Below are 13,906 nucleotides of genomic sequence, written 5' to 3'. Positions count from 1 at the left end.
AGCTATGATACCCAGAGCTAACCCTCCACTGGAACTCTGTGCACTAAAAGCCTTTTTCATGCAAACTGCTAAAGGCTCCCGCTGATGTCCGTTTGGCCAGGCTGTGCCTCATAACTTCAGTGGCGCAGCCTGACACCATGTTAACGAGCCAAAGGAAACTAACGTTAGCAGCAGGTCAGGGAGAGACTAAAGCAAAAGGAAAACGCCCAGCCAAGACACTGTGCTTACCAGTATGTGTGTAGTCGTTCAGAGGTGTGAAGCTTTATATTAGTCCACAGCACAAATTGGACCTTCCACGAAAAGAACTTGAAAAAAAAAATGCAAAAAGGAATAAGAAGAATATCCCCTTGTGTTTGTCAGAATGCCTGTATCTTCAGTGTTTGTGTGTTTTGTTTCCCTCCTTGAATGTGTTATCACGGTTGTTATTTTGGTGGTGGTGGTGCGTTAAAGCTTGCTAGTGCAAACTGGATCAGGGCTGGGCTGACTGCATTTGATGTGGCTGCGTGGTGCAGATCGTCAGGGAGTTGAGAGCACCCACAACGAGCTTATTTACTTTGTGAGAATGACACATCATCAGTTAAATCCATGATTTATTTAAGACTGCCAAAGTGCCCGCTAGCACAGCGCCTCTGTATGCACACACTGTGTTCCTTTAATCCTCTCAAACTGCTTGTCGCTCTCATTGCTCGCCTCTCCTAAGAGAGCCCTTTACGCTCGCGCAGAACCGCTTGCGCTCACCGTATGTGCACGCACCCCATTGACAGTGCACCCCCCCCCCCCCCCACACCCCCACACACACACACACACACACACACGAATGGCTCCCCGCATGATCAATAACGTGCTGCGCCGCGTCCCGAAAAAACACAGACTCCCATAAAGGATGGAGATCCTTTTCATGTCTTTGGCTCGTGGGATTCAGACGAGCTCTCAGTTTTGAGCCAATTTGGATTTGACTGAGATTGAGTTTCGTTGAGGAAATGTCTGCGATTAATATCAGCATGCAGGCGTTCGCTCTGGAATCTTAGTGCTCTCCTGCCGCGTGCAGAGAAAGGGGAGGAAGCAGCTCAGCTGAAGCCCTCTGTCTCCCTCTCCCTCTGCAAGGCCAATCCCACACACTACAGGGGGGACAAGGCATGCCACCACAACGTGGTCCAACACTGACTTCATCCTCAATTTCCCCCCCTCTCCATGTAGATTTAACAAGAACAGTAGCTGTTGATTCAACATGCCTCGTCTCCCATGCTAATGCGTACTTAATTGCTTTTAGATTTACAAAGAGGAGTGGTTGAAGTAGCCGTGCCCTCATCCTATCAGGGTCATTCTGTTCTAAACATAGCACAGTCAATTAATGCCTTAAAACTGGATCCGTATAGAACAAGTTTCTGGGCTTATTTTTCGTTATGTTTTACAGTCAGGGCCGAGGTTGCGTCAGGCGTGGGTTTGGATGTCAGTGAGTCCCTGGACAGACCTGTGGTTAATTTGGAATAACAGCAAGAGTGGGAAAGTGAGGATAACAGCGCGTGAGCACCCGTCCATTGAAAGCAGCTAAACAGGGCTTTTATGGGTGAAGCCATGATGCTGGGGATGCTTGAAGGGCTGAAAGATCTGAGACGAGAGAGGAAAGGCGGGCAAAAAACAATCCATTTATTGCTGGAGGGCTGGTGGGAGAGATCCACTTTGATGTGCCTGCCACAGCAGGATCTCCAGAAGCAAGACGAGCGATTGCCTGAAACAAGTACGCTGTGGCTCTGTGTTTCCCAGCAATCACAGCGCCTCGATCTCACAGAAGGGACGTAGACACGCGCAGTTCAGAGTTCATCTCAACCCTTAAAACGACACTGACCTCACATACATGAGTTCATTAAGGGCCGCCCCTCCAGACGCACAGCGCTCACATTTTGACTCCGTCCTCCTCAGCACTCGCCGCCTGTTAGTTTTGATGCTGTTGCTAGGGAACTGTCCCCAAGGACGCAGTACTACGGGGTTGCGAGTTGGAGAGGTGATGTGCCGTTCATCATACAAATGCTAATAGCCTTAAGGGAAGCAAGGGAGAGCGCCACTCTCGTCTTCTTCACTTCCACCTCCGCTGAAGCCTGCCAGTGTGTAGCTGAAGCTGAGGCTTTTCATTATCATGTGTTGAATCCGTCTCCGCATCAGCGGCGCCGCAGAATTTGTTTTGGTAAAGCTTCACAAGTCAGAACAAAGAGCAGCAGCTCGACTTGTGGGGCGAAACAAACAAAAAGAAAAAAGAAAAGAAAAAGGCCATGACAAGCAACGTTGATTCAGACATTTATTTATTGGTATTCACACATCTCATTACACATTGACGATCACCCGGCGGCCTCACGCTCCTATTTATCTCCATACTTTCGCATGTGGGTACGCAGGATGATGTTACAGTGACAGCGTGTGAAAAAGAAGAGGAGGCTTTCCCATTGGGCTGCATGTCAACATTTGTCGCCTGTATTTTAAGACAACACAGAGGAGGCAGACTGAAATAGATACACTAGGTGGTTAAGTGACAGTTGCAATATCATTAAGGCTGCGCTTACGATTATATTCAATGCTGATTATTTTCTAAAATGTCAGAAAATGGTGAAAAACGTCAATCAGTAAAAGCGCAACACGATGTCCTCAAATGTCCTTTTTGTCCACAACGCAAAGATATTCAGTTTAGGCGTGAAAAAACAGAAAATATTCATATATAAGAAGCCGAAATCAGATACTTTTGACTTTTTCTATTTAAAAAAATACACAAAATAGTTGCCAATTAATTTAATAGTTGACGACTAGTCGATTAATGGCTGCAGCTGTGACTATCATACACAGTTTGTCCCCGTGTTAAGCTCTGCTGCTGCCGTTTGACGTCTGAACTGCCTCTGGTGGTCATCCCGCGTGCAGGAGAGTCACGCAGCGACTCTCATCTCTCGTCTCTTTTTCTGAAGCTATCGCGACAGGAGCTCCCCCACCACCACCCCACAGAGGACGCATGTAGCCGGCCAACACGCCAGTGGCTCCGTTCATTACTCTCCCGACGCTGCGTCACACCCTCCACGGTTGCATCCAAGCTTGTAATGAGGACACACATGCTCGTATGTCACCTCTCACACGACAGGGCGATGGATCACCTAACCTCAAACAAGGTGTGGTTAACACTAACACGTATATACACACTCACTCATACCTTACAGGTGAACTGTGGTTTCTTTTTTTTTTTTTTTAAATCACCATTAATATACCTCATTAATCATTTCAAACATGTATTGTTTAATGGGTTTGGTTTTCTGTTATTTTCCAGCACTCAAACACGTCTTGCTGTCTTTTCTCTGGAGTTTTTAATCTGTATAAAAAGTTTTCTGAAGAAAGGCTTTTTACTGTAATAACAAGTGGGTTATTGGCTGCTTTCTACTCTTTGTGTACAGAAATAAAAACTTTGTATTTGGCAAACTCCTCGTCTGCCTGTGCTTTTTTCTTCATGTGCCTGCTCTTATCCCTCAGAGATCTGAATAATGAAACTTAAACAAATGCGGCTGTTTATATTAATTTCCCTCCTTGTGTTTATATTTGGATTCGGATGTGGCATCAGTATTTCCTGTTGAGACTTGAGGCTTGGCTTCACTCTCTGCCTCCATATTGCTGTTCTTTCCCATTTCTTTCCCGTTTTGTCTCTCTGGCCTCAGCCTGCCCTGCGTTCCTTTGGCTCTGCCCCCTATTGGTCTGTCCTGATTGAGTGCCACCATTTCCTGTTTTCTCACCAGTGGCCTTGCTCCCTTTGCTTGTTCTGCTTGGGCCCGGTGCAGCACCTGATTGGCGTTTGACCTTTTTGGCCTTATCGCTCGCCGATCTCTTGCTCGCTACATTATCTTTGCCCGTGCTGGTGGGCGCAGGCTCGCTGTCTTTATCTGTTGCTCGATTATCTGCTGCACCCTGCTCGTCCTCACGAACCGCGACGCCCTCCATATTTTCATTATCTAACCCCTCTCCGCTCGCCCTCCCACTCTCTGGCTCTTTATTACGCTGCTCTGATTTCACATCTGGATTTTTCTCTGTTTCTGCGTCATTCGCTCCGTCTGTCTCAGCGGAGGCGGGTTTCTCTGAGCTTTCTTTGTCTTCTGTCTTACTGTTTTCTGACTTCTTATCTGCTAGAGTTTTTTCTTCAGTGGCTTTCTGTGAAAATTTCTTCTTTCCTGCCGCGCCCTTTGCCTTGCTTCCACCAGGCCCCCACTTCTCCTGCGTCGTATCCCAGTAAGTCTTATTCTGGCTGGCGTGCACCGAGCGCATGCTCTCGCCCAGCTTTTTCAGTTCCTGCCGGACGAAGGGTTTTAACTTTGGGTCCAGCTTCTCCACCATACCAAAGTCCCTCCGAGCTTCATCCTCGTTGCACAAAGCGGCGTGCGCTCGTGCCCGCTGGTACACTGCCTTAAAGTTACCTATGGAGTACGAGAAAAGACAGCGGAAGGGTAGAAATATTGACACGTAAAGACCACATGAGGCAACGGGAGGTCAGGAAGAATAAAAGTGGGAAGCTGTAAAACTAAAATTAAAAGGTAAAACAAACTGCAGGAGGGAGGATGAAACAGCTGCACCGCACACCGGCGGTGAGACGGGAGGCAGGCGAGGCAGAAGGCGAAAGTTGGAGAGAGGCAAATGAAGGGAAAAGGAAAGCATAAGAACAACCATTTCACATCAGCCTCAACTATAAATAATTCAGTCATAGCAGAGACAAAAAGAAAACAATGAATTCATTTTTGACTGTGATGTCCATGGGTGGGTGCCAGGGGAGCGAAAGAGAGACTCAGCAATGCGGTTGTGAATGCTTGGTTCCTTCTTTCCTGGGTAAACACGGAGATCAAGGACTGCTGCAGCGTGAAGGCAGGTGTTTGCTGGGGGCAGGCATTTGTACTAGCAACAGATCTTGATATCTTTAAGATCAAAAATGAGGGTGTGTGAGGAAAAGCAATGAAAACTAAGCTTGTTTATATAAACTCATGTACCTATTTCTGGATCAAAACATTTGTTCCTCCTCCATCTTCACCCTAACATATATTACCTTTATGCTTCTTCAGCAGCTGGTTGTTGAGCTCCACCACTTGCCGGTATTGTTTCAGCTCCAGCATGCACTGGCTCAGGTTGAGAGTCAGCGGGAGGCGCACTTTCTCCAGCGACTCCCGGTCCTCCGCCCGCTGATCCACCTGCCGAGCACACACAGAGAGGACAACGTGAGTGGGAGGTGGCGGTGGTGAGGGCGGAGGAGGGGAGCTGAAAAGAAGAAAGGGCGCGGTAACAAAAAGAGATGTGAAGATGTAAGGGTTGGGGGGGGGGTGATGGAGAAGATTAGATGCTGAAGATGATAGAGAGATGAGGTAAAGGAGGGTAGAGGATTTTGAGAACGGGGGGAGGGGACATGAAGATGGAGGAGGGTGGGTTGATGAGAGGAGGAAGGCGTGAGGGAGTTAGACAGCGAGGTGTGGCAGGAGTGAGGGAGTTTAAGAAAGAGAAAAGAAGCAGAGGCGAGCGCTGTCACAGTGATATCTCTGTGGATAGCTGTTATTTTTAGCGCTCTTTTCTCTGCTCTTCATTTCGCCTGCATACCTACAATACCACAGCTGCTCTTCAGTAAAAAAGCAACCATGACAGATGATTATAGTTTACGAGCCACAATCCTTTTTACTTCCTGGCACAATCCATCCACTCATCCTGATAAATGGCTCCGACCGGAGGCCGTTAATATGGTCGGCATCATCCCTCTGAGCAACTAGTGTCGTCACAGAAGGTTTTATTTGACAGGAAAACACTGCATTATTATTTCTGTGCACGCTTTTACGCAACGCCAAAATATAAGCAATGACACTAACTATTTTCTGAAGGGCGTCCACGTATTCTATGGCCTCCTTGAACTTTGCAGAAGCATCTTGGAAGCGGTTTTCCTTCATGAGGAAGTTTCCCTCGTTCTGCAGCAGCATGACCAGTCGCAACATGTGCTGCCAGCCCTTCCCTTCGCTTTTATCAGAAGCGTCTGGGTTGGTCTCAGAAGGGCTTGCTTCCTCTTTGTCACCTGTTCCCACAGGTAAGAGCTCCTCTTTATGGCCTTCAGCACATTTGGATGGAGATTCTTCTTCACCTTTTTCCTCCCCCACCACATCTTTATTCTCTGCGGCCACGCTGTCATTGTCTTCTTGCTTTCCTTTGTCTTCCCCCTCCTCCTCCTCCTCCTCTTCCTCTTTGTTTTTTTTCTCCCTCGTCTCCAGCATGTTCCAGTATTTCTCCTTCTCCTCCCAGTACTTCTCCTTCATGCGCTCTGACATGGCCCTCAGCTCTCGGTTGACTAGAGAGGCCAGGGTGACGTCCAGGTGGGCCACCATGTTGTAGTCTCTCCGTGCTTCCTTTTCATTCCACACGGCAGCGTGGGCCTTGGCTCTCTTGTAGTAGCCCTTCACACAGTCTGAGAAATAGCAAAAAAAAAAAAAAGAACCAGAATAATGAGAAAAAAACATGAATAAAAGGTTATTGATGACTAAGCTAGAGATACTCAATAATAAACCTGAGGTGGTGACTGTCTGCATTTAGGACTGTGTGTAGGTGTGTACTGTGTATGTGTATTTTTTTAAACAAACTGTATCTTTATTCCTCACTAAAGCAAAAGTTTGACATTTTGCAATATGCTTATTCTCATGTCTGCTAAGCTACAGCTAGCAGCCAGTTAGCATAACTGAAGACAAAGATTGGAAATACCCAAAGATGACACAGCTGACCACTACAGATCACTAACTAAAAAAGTAAAGGTGTACAAAACAATAATTCATCATTTTAATGAAATAGTCCAGCACAATACTCCCAGTAAAATCTTTTTGCTAAGCTAACCGTCTCCTGGCTGCATGTAGATTTGACCGTTACACAAAGCTAGAGCTACCAGTTAGCTCAGCTTAGCATGAAGGTTGGAAGAAGGCAAAAAGCCCAGCTGAGTCTGTCCAACCCCATCACTTTGCTTTTGTTCATATTAAACGTACAAGACAGCGTGTTAATTAGTTAGCTTTAGAGGTGCTATTAGGCAGATTTTGTTACTTTTGCCTGAAGCTAGCTAGCTGTTGCCAGACTTTACGTTAAGCTAGGCTAACCCGCTGTTAGCTGTTCTCTTATATTTAACAGACAGACACGACGGTGGTATCGATCCTCTCAGAGGATGATCCAAAACATCGAACTAAATCTTTAAAAAGTCGTGGACACGCACACACACACAATATCCTCACACACACACACACACACACACACACACTGCTCATGTGTTTGGTTAGATATCCGCTGATGGCTGAGCTTTCTGTTCCCCTGCCTTTAATTTCCCTCCACGCTAAGTCTTTCAGCCAACATTTAAACAGATTTCTCTGCTGCCTCTGGCAGAAGCAGAGACGCTGCAGTGAGCCACCACTGGCTCGCTTGCTTCTCTAAAGAGCAACTGGGCTGAAGGCATGACAGCAGAGTGGAGAGGCTGACATGGACTGCTGCAGACAACATGATGTTGATGACAGGTGGAACAACAGCACGGAGGATGCAAGCAAAGCGGAGAAGAAAGGGAGACGAAGGTGTGAAAAGAGGGGAAATGAAAGCGAAGGTACAGCTGGAAAAGGATTGGAAAAGGGAGACTAAAGGCACAGAAAGAGGAGAAAGCGAGGAGAGAAAGGTGGAGTGATGCTGGTGTGGGGTGGATCATTCTTTTGGGCTTTGTGAGGAAGGATGAAGCTTTGTGGCGGCAGCTAAAAATGGGCCAGTGGAGCTCAGAGACCCCTGCCCATCATTTCCATGATACCGACTCACTCTCAGGCAACTCTACACCCTTCCTCCTCCTGCCAAACAAGCTCATGAGCACATGCATCGTGCAGCCACACACGCACACACACATACTTACAACTGTACACACTCCCTCCTCCTGCCACACACACGAAAACAAACACAAAACCAGAAATCCAGGCTGAGGGACAGAGAGTAAAATAAAGACTGCCTCGGTAGCATAATTCATAAGGCTCTGAAGTGGAGAGTGTGCCAGAATGTGAGCTCCTCTAGGATTATATGAGTAGCCATGGGTATGACAGCACAATTCCCAGGGCTGCACCGACTGTAAAACCCTCGGTGTCATCAACGTCAGCCCTCCTACACGCTCGCCCTGAATTCACGGCTGCAACATGCAACAGCCACTGCAGCGAAGTCAGCCGAGGCGTCAGACCCTGAGCTGTCACTGTTTTACAACAGTTTGAAATTACTGTTTGTCACAGCGTTCGCACTGTGTCCCGGGCTGGAAGTGACTCCGTACAAGCCCTCATTTTACTCTTCGCCGAGCAGCTTTTAATTTACTTGATTACAAAGAAAAGTTTGACACTTTGGGAAATACTCTTGCCTTCTTGCTGAGAGCCAGATTAAAAAAACATGTTGGCTCATGTCTGTCCATAAAACGTGATACTAAAGTCTGGAGATGGTTAGCTTAGTTTAGCATACTGACTAAGAGCTTGGGGAAACAGCTAGCCTGACTCTGCTAAACATGCTGTATTTAATATGTTTAACCCATACAAAAAATAGAGAAAATATGACAAGTTGCGGTCTTACAGGCTAGCTGTTTCCCCTGCTTCCAGTCATTATGCTAAGCTAACCCTCTCCTGGCTGTATCTTCATATTTAACGGAGACATATGACAGCAGTATTAGTCTACAGGAGATAGTTATCTTAGCTTAGCTTAGCTGGTCTGGCTCTGTCCAAAGGTGACTCTCAAATTAACAACATTATACTCATTTGTTTAATTCATACAAAACCGAAGTGTAAAACTAACAAGTTAAGGAGTTGGACGGAGTCAGCTGGGCTTTTTCCCTTCTTCAGGCGTGCTGCTAATCTCTGTGTTTACATTCGGACAGAGCCAAGGTAGCTGTTTCCCCCTGTTTCCAGTATTCATGCTAAGCTAAGCTAACCACCTCCTGGCTGTGGTGTGATTCACTCACTCTTCAGCGACCACATGTTGCTACTTTGATCATGAAGGTGACTTTATAGAGTATAAAGGCTATAATATAGCGTAGAAATTAGTAGTTATAGTATATATTTTACTGAATATTATAGATCCAAGAGGAAACTGACAGAAGGGTGAGACTAAGAGAAAAAAGCACAATTATAAATCCGTCTGCTGCTTCAGCACCACGGACAGCGCCATGGATTCACCAATACACAGCACTTCTAACTTTAACAAACCTCAGCTAAAGGATCACTGAGTCAGGAAGACTAGACTAGACTTCTCTCGGTAAGAAAATGAAGAAACATATTTGTGAAAATGATGCGATGCTGTCTGAATGTAAAGCTCGGTGACACTGGAAAAGAAAAGCAAATTAAAGACATCTTGCCAGCAGTGAGGATTAAATCAACCCTCCAACCAGACATTTACCTTTGTGCTTCTCCAGCAGCTCGGTGGTGTGCTCTATAACTTCATAATACTCCTCCAGCTCCAACATGCACTGGCAGTAGTTCAACTCCAGGGGGACGATCATTCGACCCAAATTAATGTAGTCTATATCGCCCGGCATCTCCTACACATGCACATGTGCAGATGGAAGAACAAGAACACGATCAGCGCTGCTCCCTGGTGCTGCTATGTCGCTTGGCATCTCCTACACATGTTTTTAATAAATTATGTGAATTCTGTGGGTTTAAATATTTTCACAGAGATTCAAATATGACATGGCTTTGGGACAACGGAGCATCACTAGCTGTTCGTACACAGACCAACTATTTGAAAGTCTCCGACATCACAAAAGGGTCCTTTACACTCTCCTATCAGAACATCTCATTCACATTCTCCCTCCAGAGTTCCTCCACCCACCCCTCCGCCTGTAATAAGGGGTATAGAGCAAAAGATAAAAACAGGAATCTCCCCCTTGGAAAAGAGCTGCATGTCCCAAAAACCTAAAATCCTTAGAAAACCCTGAAAATTCACATCACTCATTTTGCTCCCTCATCCCGCCTTCCTCCCCTAATCGTTCCCTCACTCTGGACTGGACTGTTTTCAGCAGCAGGACAGCCTCTTTGTACTTGCTGGCGGCCTCCCTGAACTGTCTCTGCTTGACCAGCGCGTTGCCCTGCATGTGGAGAATTGGCACCATCTGCAGCTTCTCGTCCTTTTCCATCATCCATGACTCTCTCTGGTACGACATGGGGTCTCCCACCTGGAAGTAGCAGGGGCAAGGGGAGAGCACACCAGAGCAAAAGCATCAAACGGAGAAACTCCAACAAAGGAAGCGCAGGTTAATGCTACAGAGGTGCAAACGGTTGCAGTAGTGCAGAGAAACAAACTGTGCAGCTGCGCTAAACTACAACTTCAAGGTATTTGTACTTTGCTATTTCTAATTTATGGTACCTTATACTCCTGCTTCACCACATTCCACTCCACTACATTTTTTGGCATACTAGTTTAATTTTACATAAAAAACACATGATGTACTCATATTAAATGTGGTGCGTTGTTACAGATTAAAGGCTCTGCTTTAGCACACGGGTGTTTTCAGTTACGTGGCTGATTAAAACTGCTCAGGTTGGAGTTATGAAAAGCCCTGCTGGGATTTACACAAGGCTGCCAATAACGAGGATAAAGATAACCTGCAAGATAATTACTCGTGTGCACAAAATATTACATTGTGCACATAAGGTAAAAAAAATATTCAGGACCTTGGGCAGGACAAGCTAAATTGGGTTATTATACATACAAGTGCTTTGGATACTTCAAGTGCATTTTGCTGGTGATTACTTTATTTGAGTGGACTTCTGAATGCAGGACTTTTATTTGCCACAGAGTGTTTTTACATCGTGGTATTGCTTCTTTCACTTGCAGGATCTGAGTACTTCTGAGCTGTGAACTTGGGTGCAGGAAAGCATTGTTAGACTGAAATGGGGAAGATGTTAATTTACTCCTATCGCTGCTGGACCCCCTGGTGAGTTTTGAGCTTGTTCTGATGCTATATTATTTCAAAGCTGAACGTCTCAGGCAGAGCGGGACTTCACTTTTGTCATTTCTGTCAGTGGATTTTAGAAAATCGCGCGTAGGAGTGTTTCACTTGCAGAAGAGGGTTTGGATGAATAGGTAAATGTGTCTTTTTTACTGTCAGCCTCTGTTTAAGGATGCTAAAATCTGAGAAAAGCTGCTTCCTGGAAACAGACAGCTGATTGTTCTGCACTGTCTTCTTCTTTTTCTCTCCAGTGTGACGTACAGTATTTTGGCACCAGTGCTTACCTGCAGCAGCTCCATAATAAATATGAGTGGTTGAGGTGTTCTCATTAGCTCATCCAGCTCTGGGAAACCAGTGGAGTGATAGTGGAACATGTTTCCCATGCCACACATGTGTCTCTGGCCCTCTAGGGGGTCCTTCCCTTGAGCAATCAGCCTCATTCCCTTCGAGACGATGGGGTACAATCCTGTGTGCTGCAAAATAAACTCATCAACAAAAGTATAAACAACAGGTCTGCGGCAAGACATAGGAGCACTTAATCATGCTAACCCCCCCGGTGCTGGCAGCCTGTGCCAATCAGTCTGCCAGGAAAACACAAGAAATGGCCACAATTTTACTTGCAGATTACAGTTTCCTCCAGAAGAAAAACACTATGATTCGCTCGAAAAAGGATTGTTTTTGTGTTTATAATACTGAGCTGTAGGAGGCTTCGGAAGGTTGATTCATGTGCATCATAATGAGAAGCAAAAGCTTCCCTTACTCGCTCGTGAACACATATTAGGACCTCTCTCAGGGGCCTAATGTCCCAGAGTATGTGTGCGAATGTCTGAAGGCTGTAGCTCGACTCACAGTGGCGTCGCACCAGAACTCGGCCACCTCTCCAGTCCTCATGGACGTCAGCAGGGTCTCCCAGACCTCCATCTTGAACATCTTCCCGACAAAGATCTCAGCCGGTCTGCCGGCCAGTCGGCTGTCGTCGATGACCGTGCGTTCAAAGTTGTCCAGCAGCGTCTGGAAATGGAAAACCAGCTGGGATGGAAGGAGGGAGCAGGAGACAGGAAGTGTCAGACGGTGGAGATTAATAGATTGAACTATTCATCAACAAAATATACTTAAAAATGCTGCACAGCTTGTCCATGTGTTACTAGGTCATTATTTTTGTCCTATTAGTATTGAGGAATTTCAGCAAGTCTATGAATGAGTCCCACATCGTTTCAAAGACCTTAGATTTCCCCTTTGAGACAGAACTTTAAAGACCCTTTCTTCACTGGCTAAGAGATTTTTGTGGGTTTCTCGAAAATACTATATTTAGTGTGCAGATGATAGAAATATACCATCTTTTTCCTCAATTTTTAAATCACATACAGTGGAAAATTGCTGCCTTTGATTTATCTAAGTGTACATACATGTATGCATGAACGTATACATCCAGTATCTGTGTTTCCTGTCCTTTCCTTTGTTGACTGTGTTTTGTATATCTGACATAGACACAAAACAAGATGAATACAACAGATGGAAATAGGCTGTTTGCCAGCTTTGACAACGCGCAGCTGTTGACACTTTTATGATTGTTTTTTAAAGCTTGATATATGTATTTTTTAATAGTATTCTCACAGAACGGTGTCACATATTTGAGTCACTTCTTATGTAACACAAACATGCTGGTTTTCATTATGTGTTCCATCTGTTCGTGTGCATGTGGAAGACTTACAAAGCCTTTACTGTAAAATTACGCTGCCCTCATGTAATCCTCTATTTATAGCTTGACAGATTGTGTATAATGATCTGATAGCTGTGCGAGCAACTGGGAATCACCTCACCTGGGAGGGAGCACACGCTCACTGTAACACAGAGGCACAGGTAAATGGAAATTCATGCTGGCATTGTCATGGAAAATGTTTGTCACGGTGTCCAGGCTCGCTGCCACATGGCTGGATATGACTTGGAAGGGAAAAAAGTCGGCGACCGGCGGATCAGTGGATGAACAGAAACACAGATGCGGAGCCAAAAAACATGTTGCAATTTGGTTGACCAAATGTTTGCTCTGTGTGCAAGTGCCAGATACAGAATAAATTTCCTCACTTCATGAAAAATTCAACAGATCTAATTGAAGTGGGCAATGAAACAGCTAAAAATAGCCATTTCTCTGTGGAACACTAATTACATCACAATGGTAATTGTGCAAGGGATCAGTTCCAATCACACGGAGTTTGAATGTGGTATGATTTAGGCTGTCAGGTTAACTGTGGCTTGTTACCTTCGTCCCAGGAGGAAAGTGTGGCAGTGGTCCTGTGCCTCCAGCCAGAATCTTCTTCCTGACTCCTGGATGGTTCATAAGGTACGTCTCCTCCATTGTTGCTTTGTCTTGAGCGGTACCAGACAGAAAAGTGAGTGTTTTGGAGATTTCTTTTTCCTCTCTAGGTTTGGGTTCTTCTGGCTTTCTAATTAGCCTAGTGCGAGAGTCTTGGCTGCTTAGCTGCTCTCTGACAGATGGCAGGATTAAGCAGGGTTTGGAGGTGGACACTTTAATCTGAGGAGCTAATCTCTTGCCTACCCCTGCGATTGGTGGGGCAATCCCTGCAGGAAGGAGCGGGAGAGGTGGGGATGACCACCAGGGCCCTGAACAAGAAAGGCCCAGATCACTCTCGACCGGGTTGAGATCATTCTGGAAGGAGATTAATCTGATGACGTGATGATGGTTTAGTGACGCTGGACTTTACATCACACAGGTAGGTGGACAGGAAGTGGCCCTTCACCAGTAACTCTTTAAATTTGAACTAGGGCTGAAACTATTGATTAATCTACCAATTACATTCTCAATTAATAGTTTGGTTCATCAAATGTCAGAAAATGCCATCACAAGAGAGGCCCGAGGCGATCATCAAATTGCTAGTTTTACCAACTGTCCAAAATCCAAACACATTCAATTTATGATCA

The 13,906-nt window shown here is 45.7% G+C and overlaps 1 protein-coding gene across 1 annotated transcript; it reads right to left on the bottom strand.

Annotated features, from left to right (window-relative positions):
- Positions 1 to 3,618: 3,618 nt before the first annotated feature.
- LOC121612081 lies at positions 3,619 to 13,322 on the bottom strand. The gene is made up of 9 exons (XM_041944827.1): positions 13,227 to 13,322; positions 11,819 to 11,998; positions 11,254 to 11,442; positions 10,016 to 10,192; positions 9,415 to 9,556; positions 6,233 to 6,445; positions 5,859 to 6,058; positions 5,054 to 5,195; positions 3,619 to 4,433 (listed from the first exon to the last, which is right to left on the bottom strand). Exons 1-9 carry the CDS (start codon positions 13,320 to 13,322, stop codon positions 3,619 to 3,621), a joined length of 2,154 nt encoding a protein of 717 aa, XP_041800761.1.
- Positions 13,323 to 13,906: the final 584 nt, after the last annotated feature.

The sequence above is a fragment of the Chelmon rostratus genome, chromosome 9, assembly GCF_017976325.1.
Source record: "Chelmon rostratus isolate fCheRos1 chromosome 9, fCheRos1.pri, whole genome shotgun sequence".
Classification (NCBI taxonomy): domain Eukaryota; kingdom Metazoa; phylum Chordata; class Actinopteri; order Chaetodontiformes; family Chaetodontidae; genus Chelmon; species Chelmon rostratus.
The sequence above is the reverse complement of the archived record's forward strand: the minus strand, read 5'-3'. Positions and strand labels throughout refer to the sequence as shown.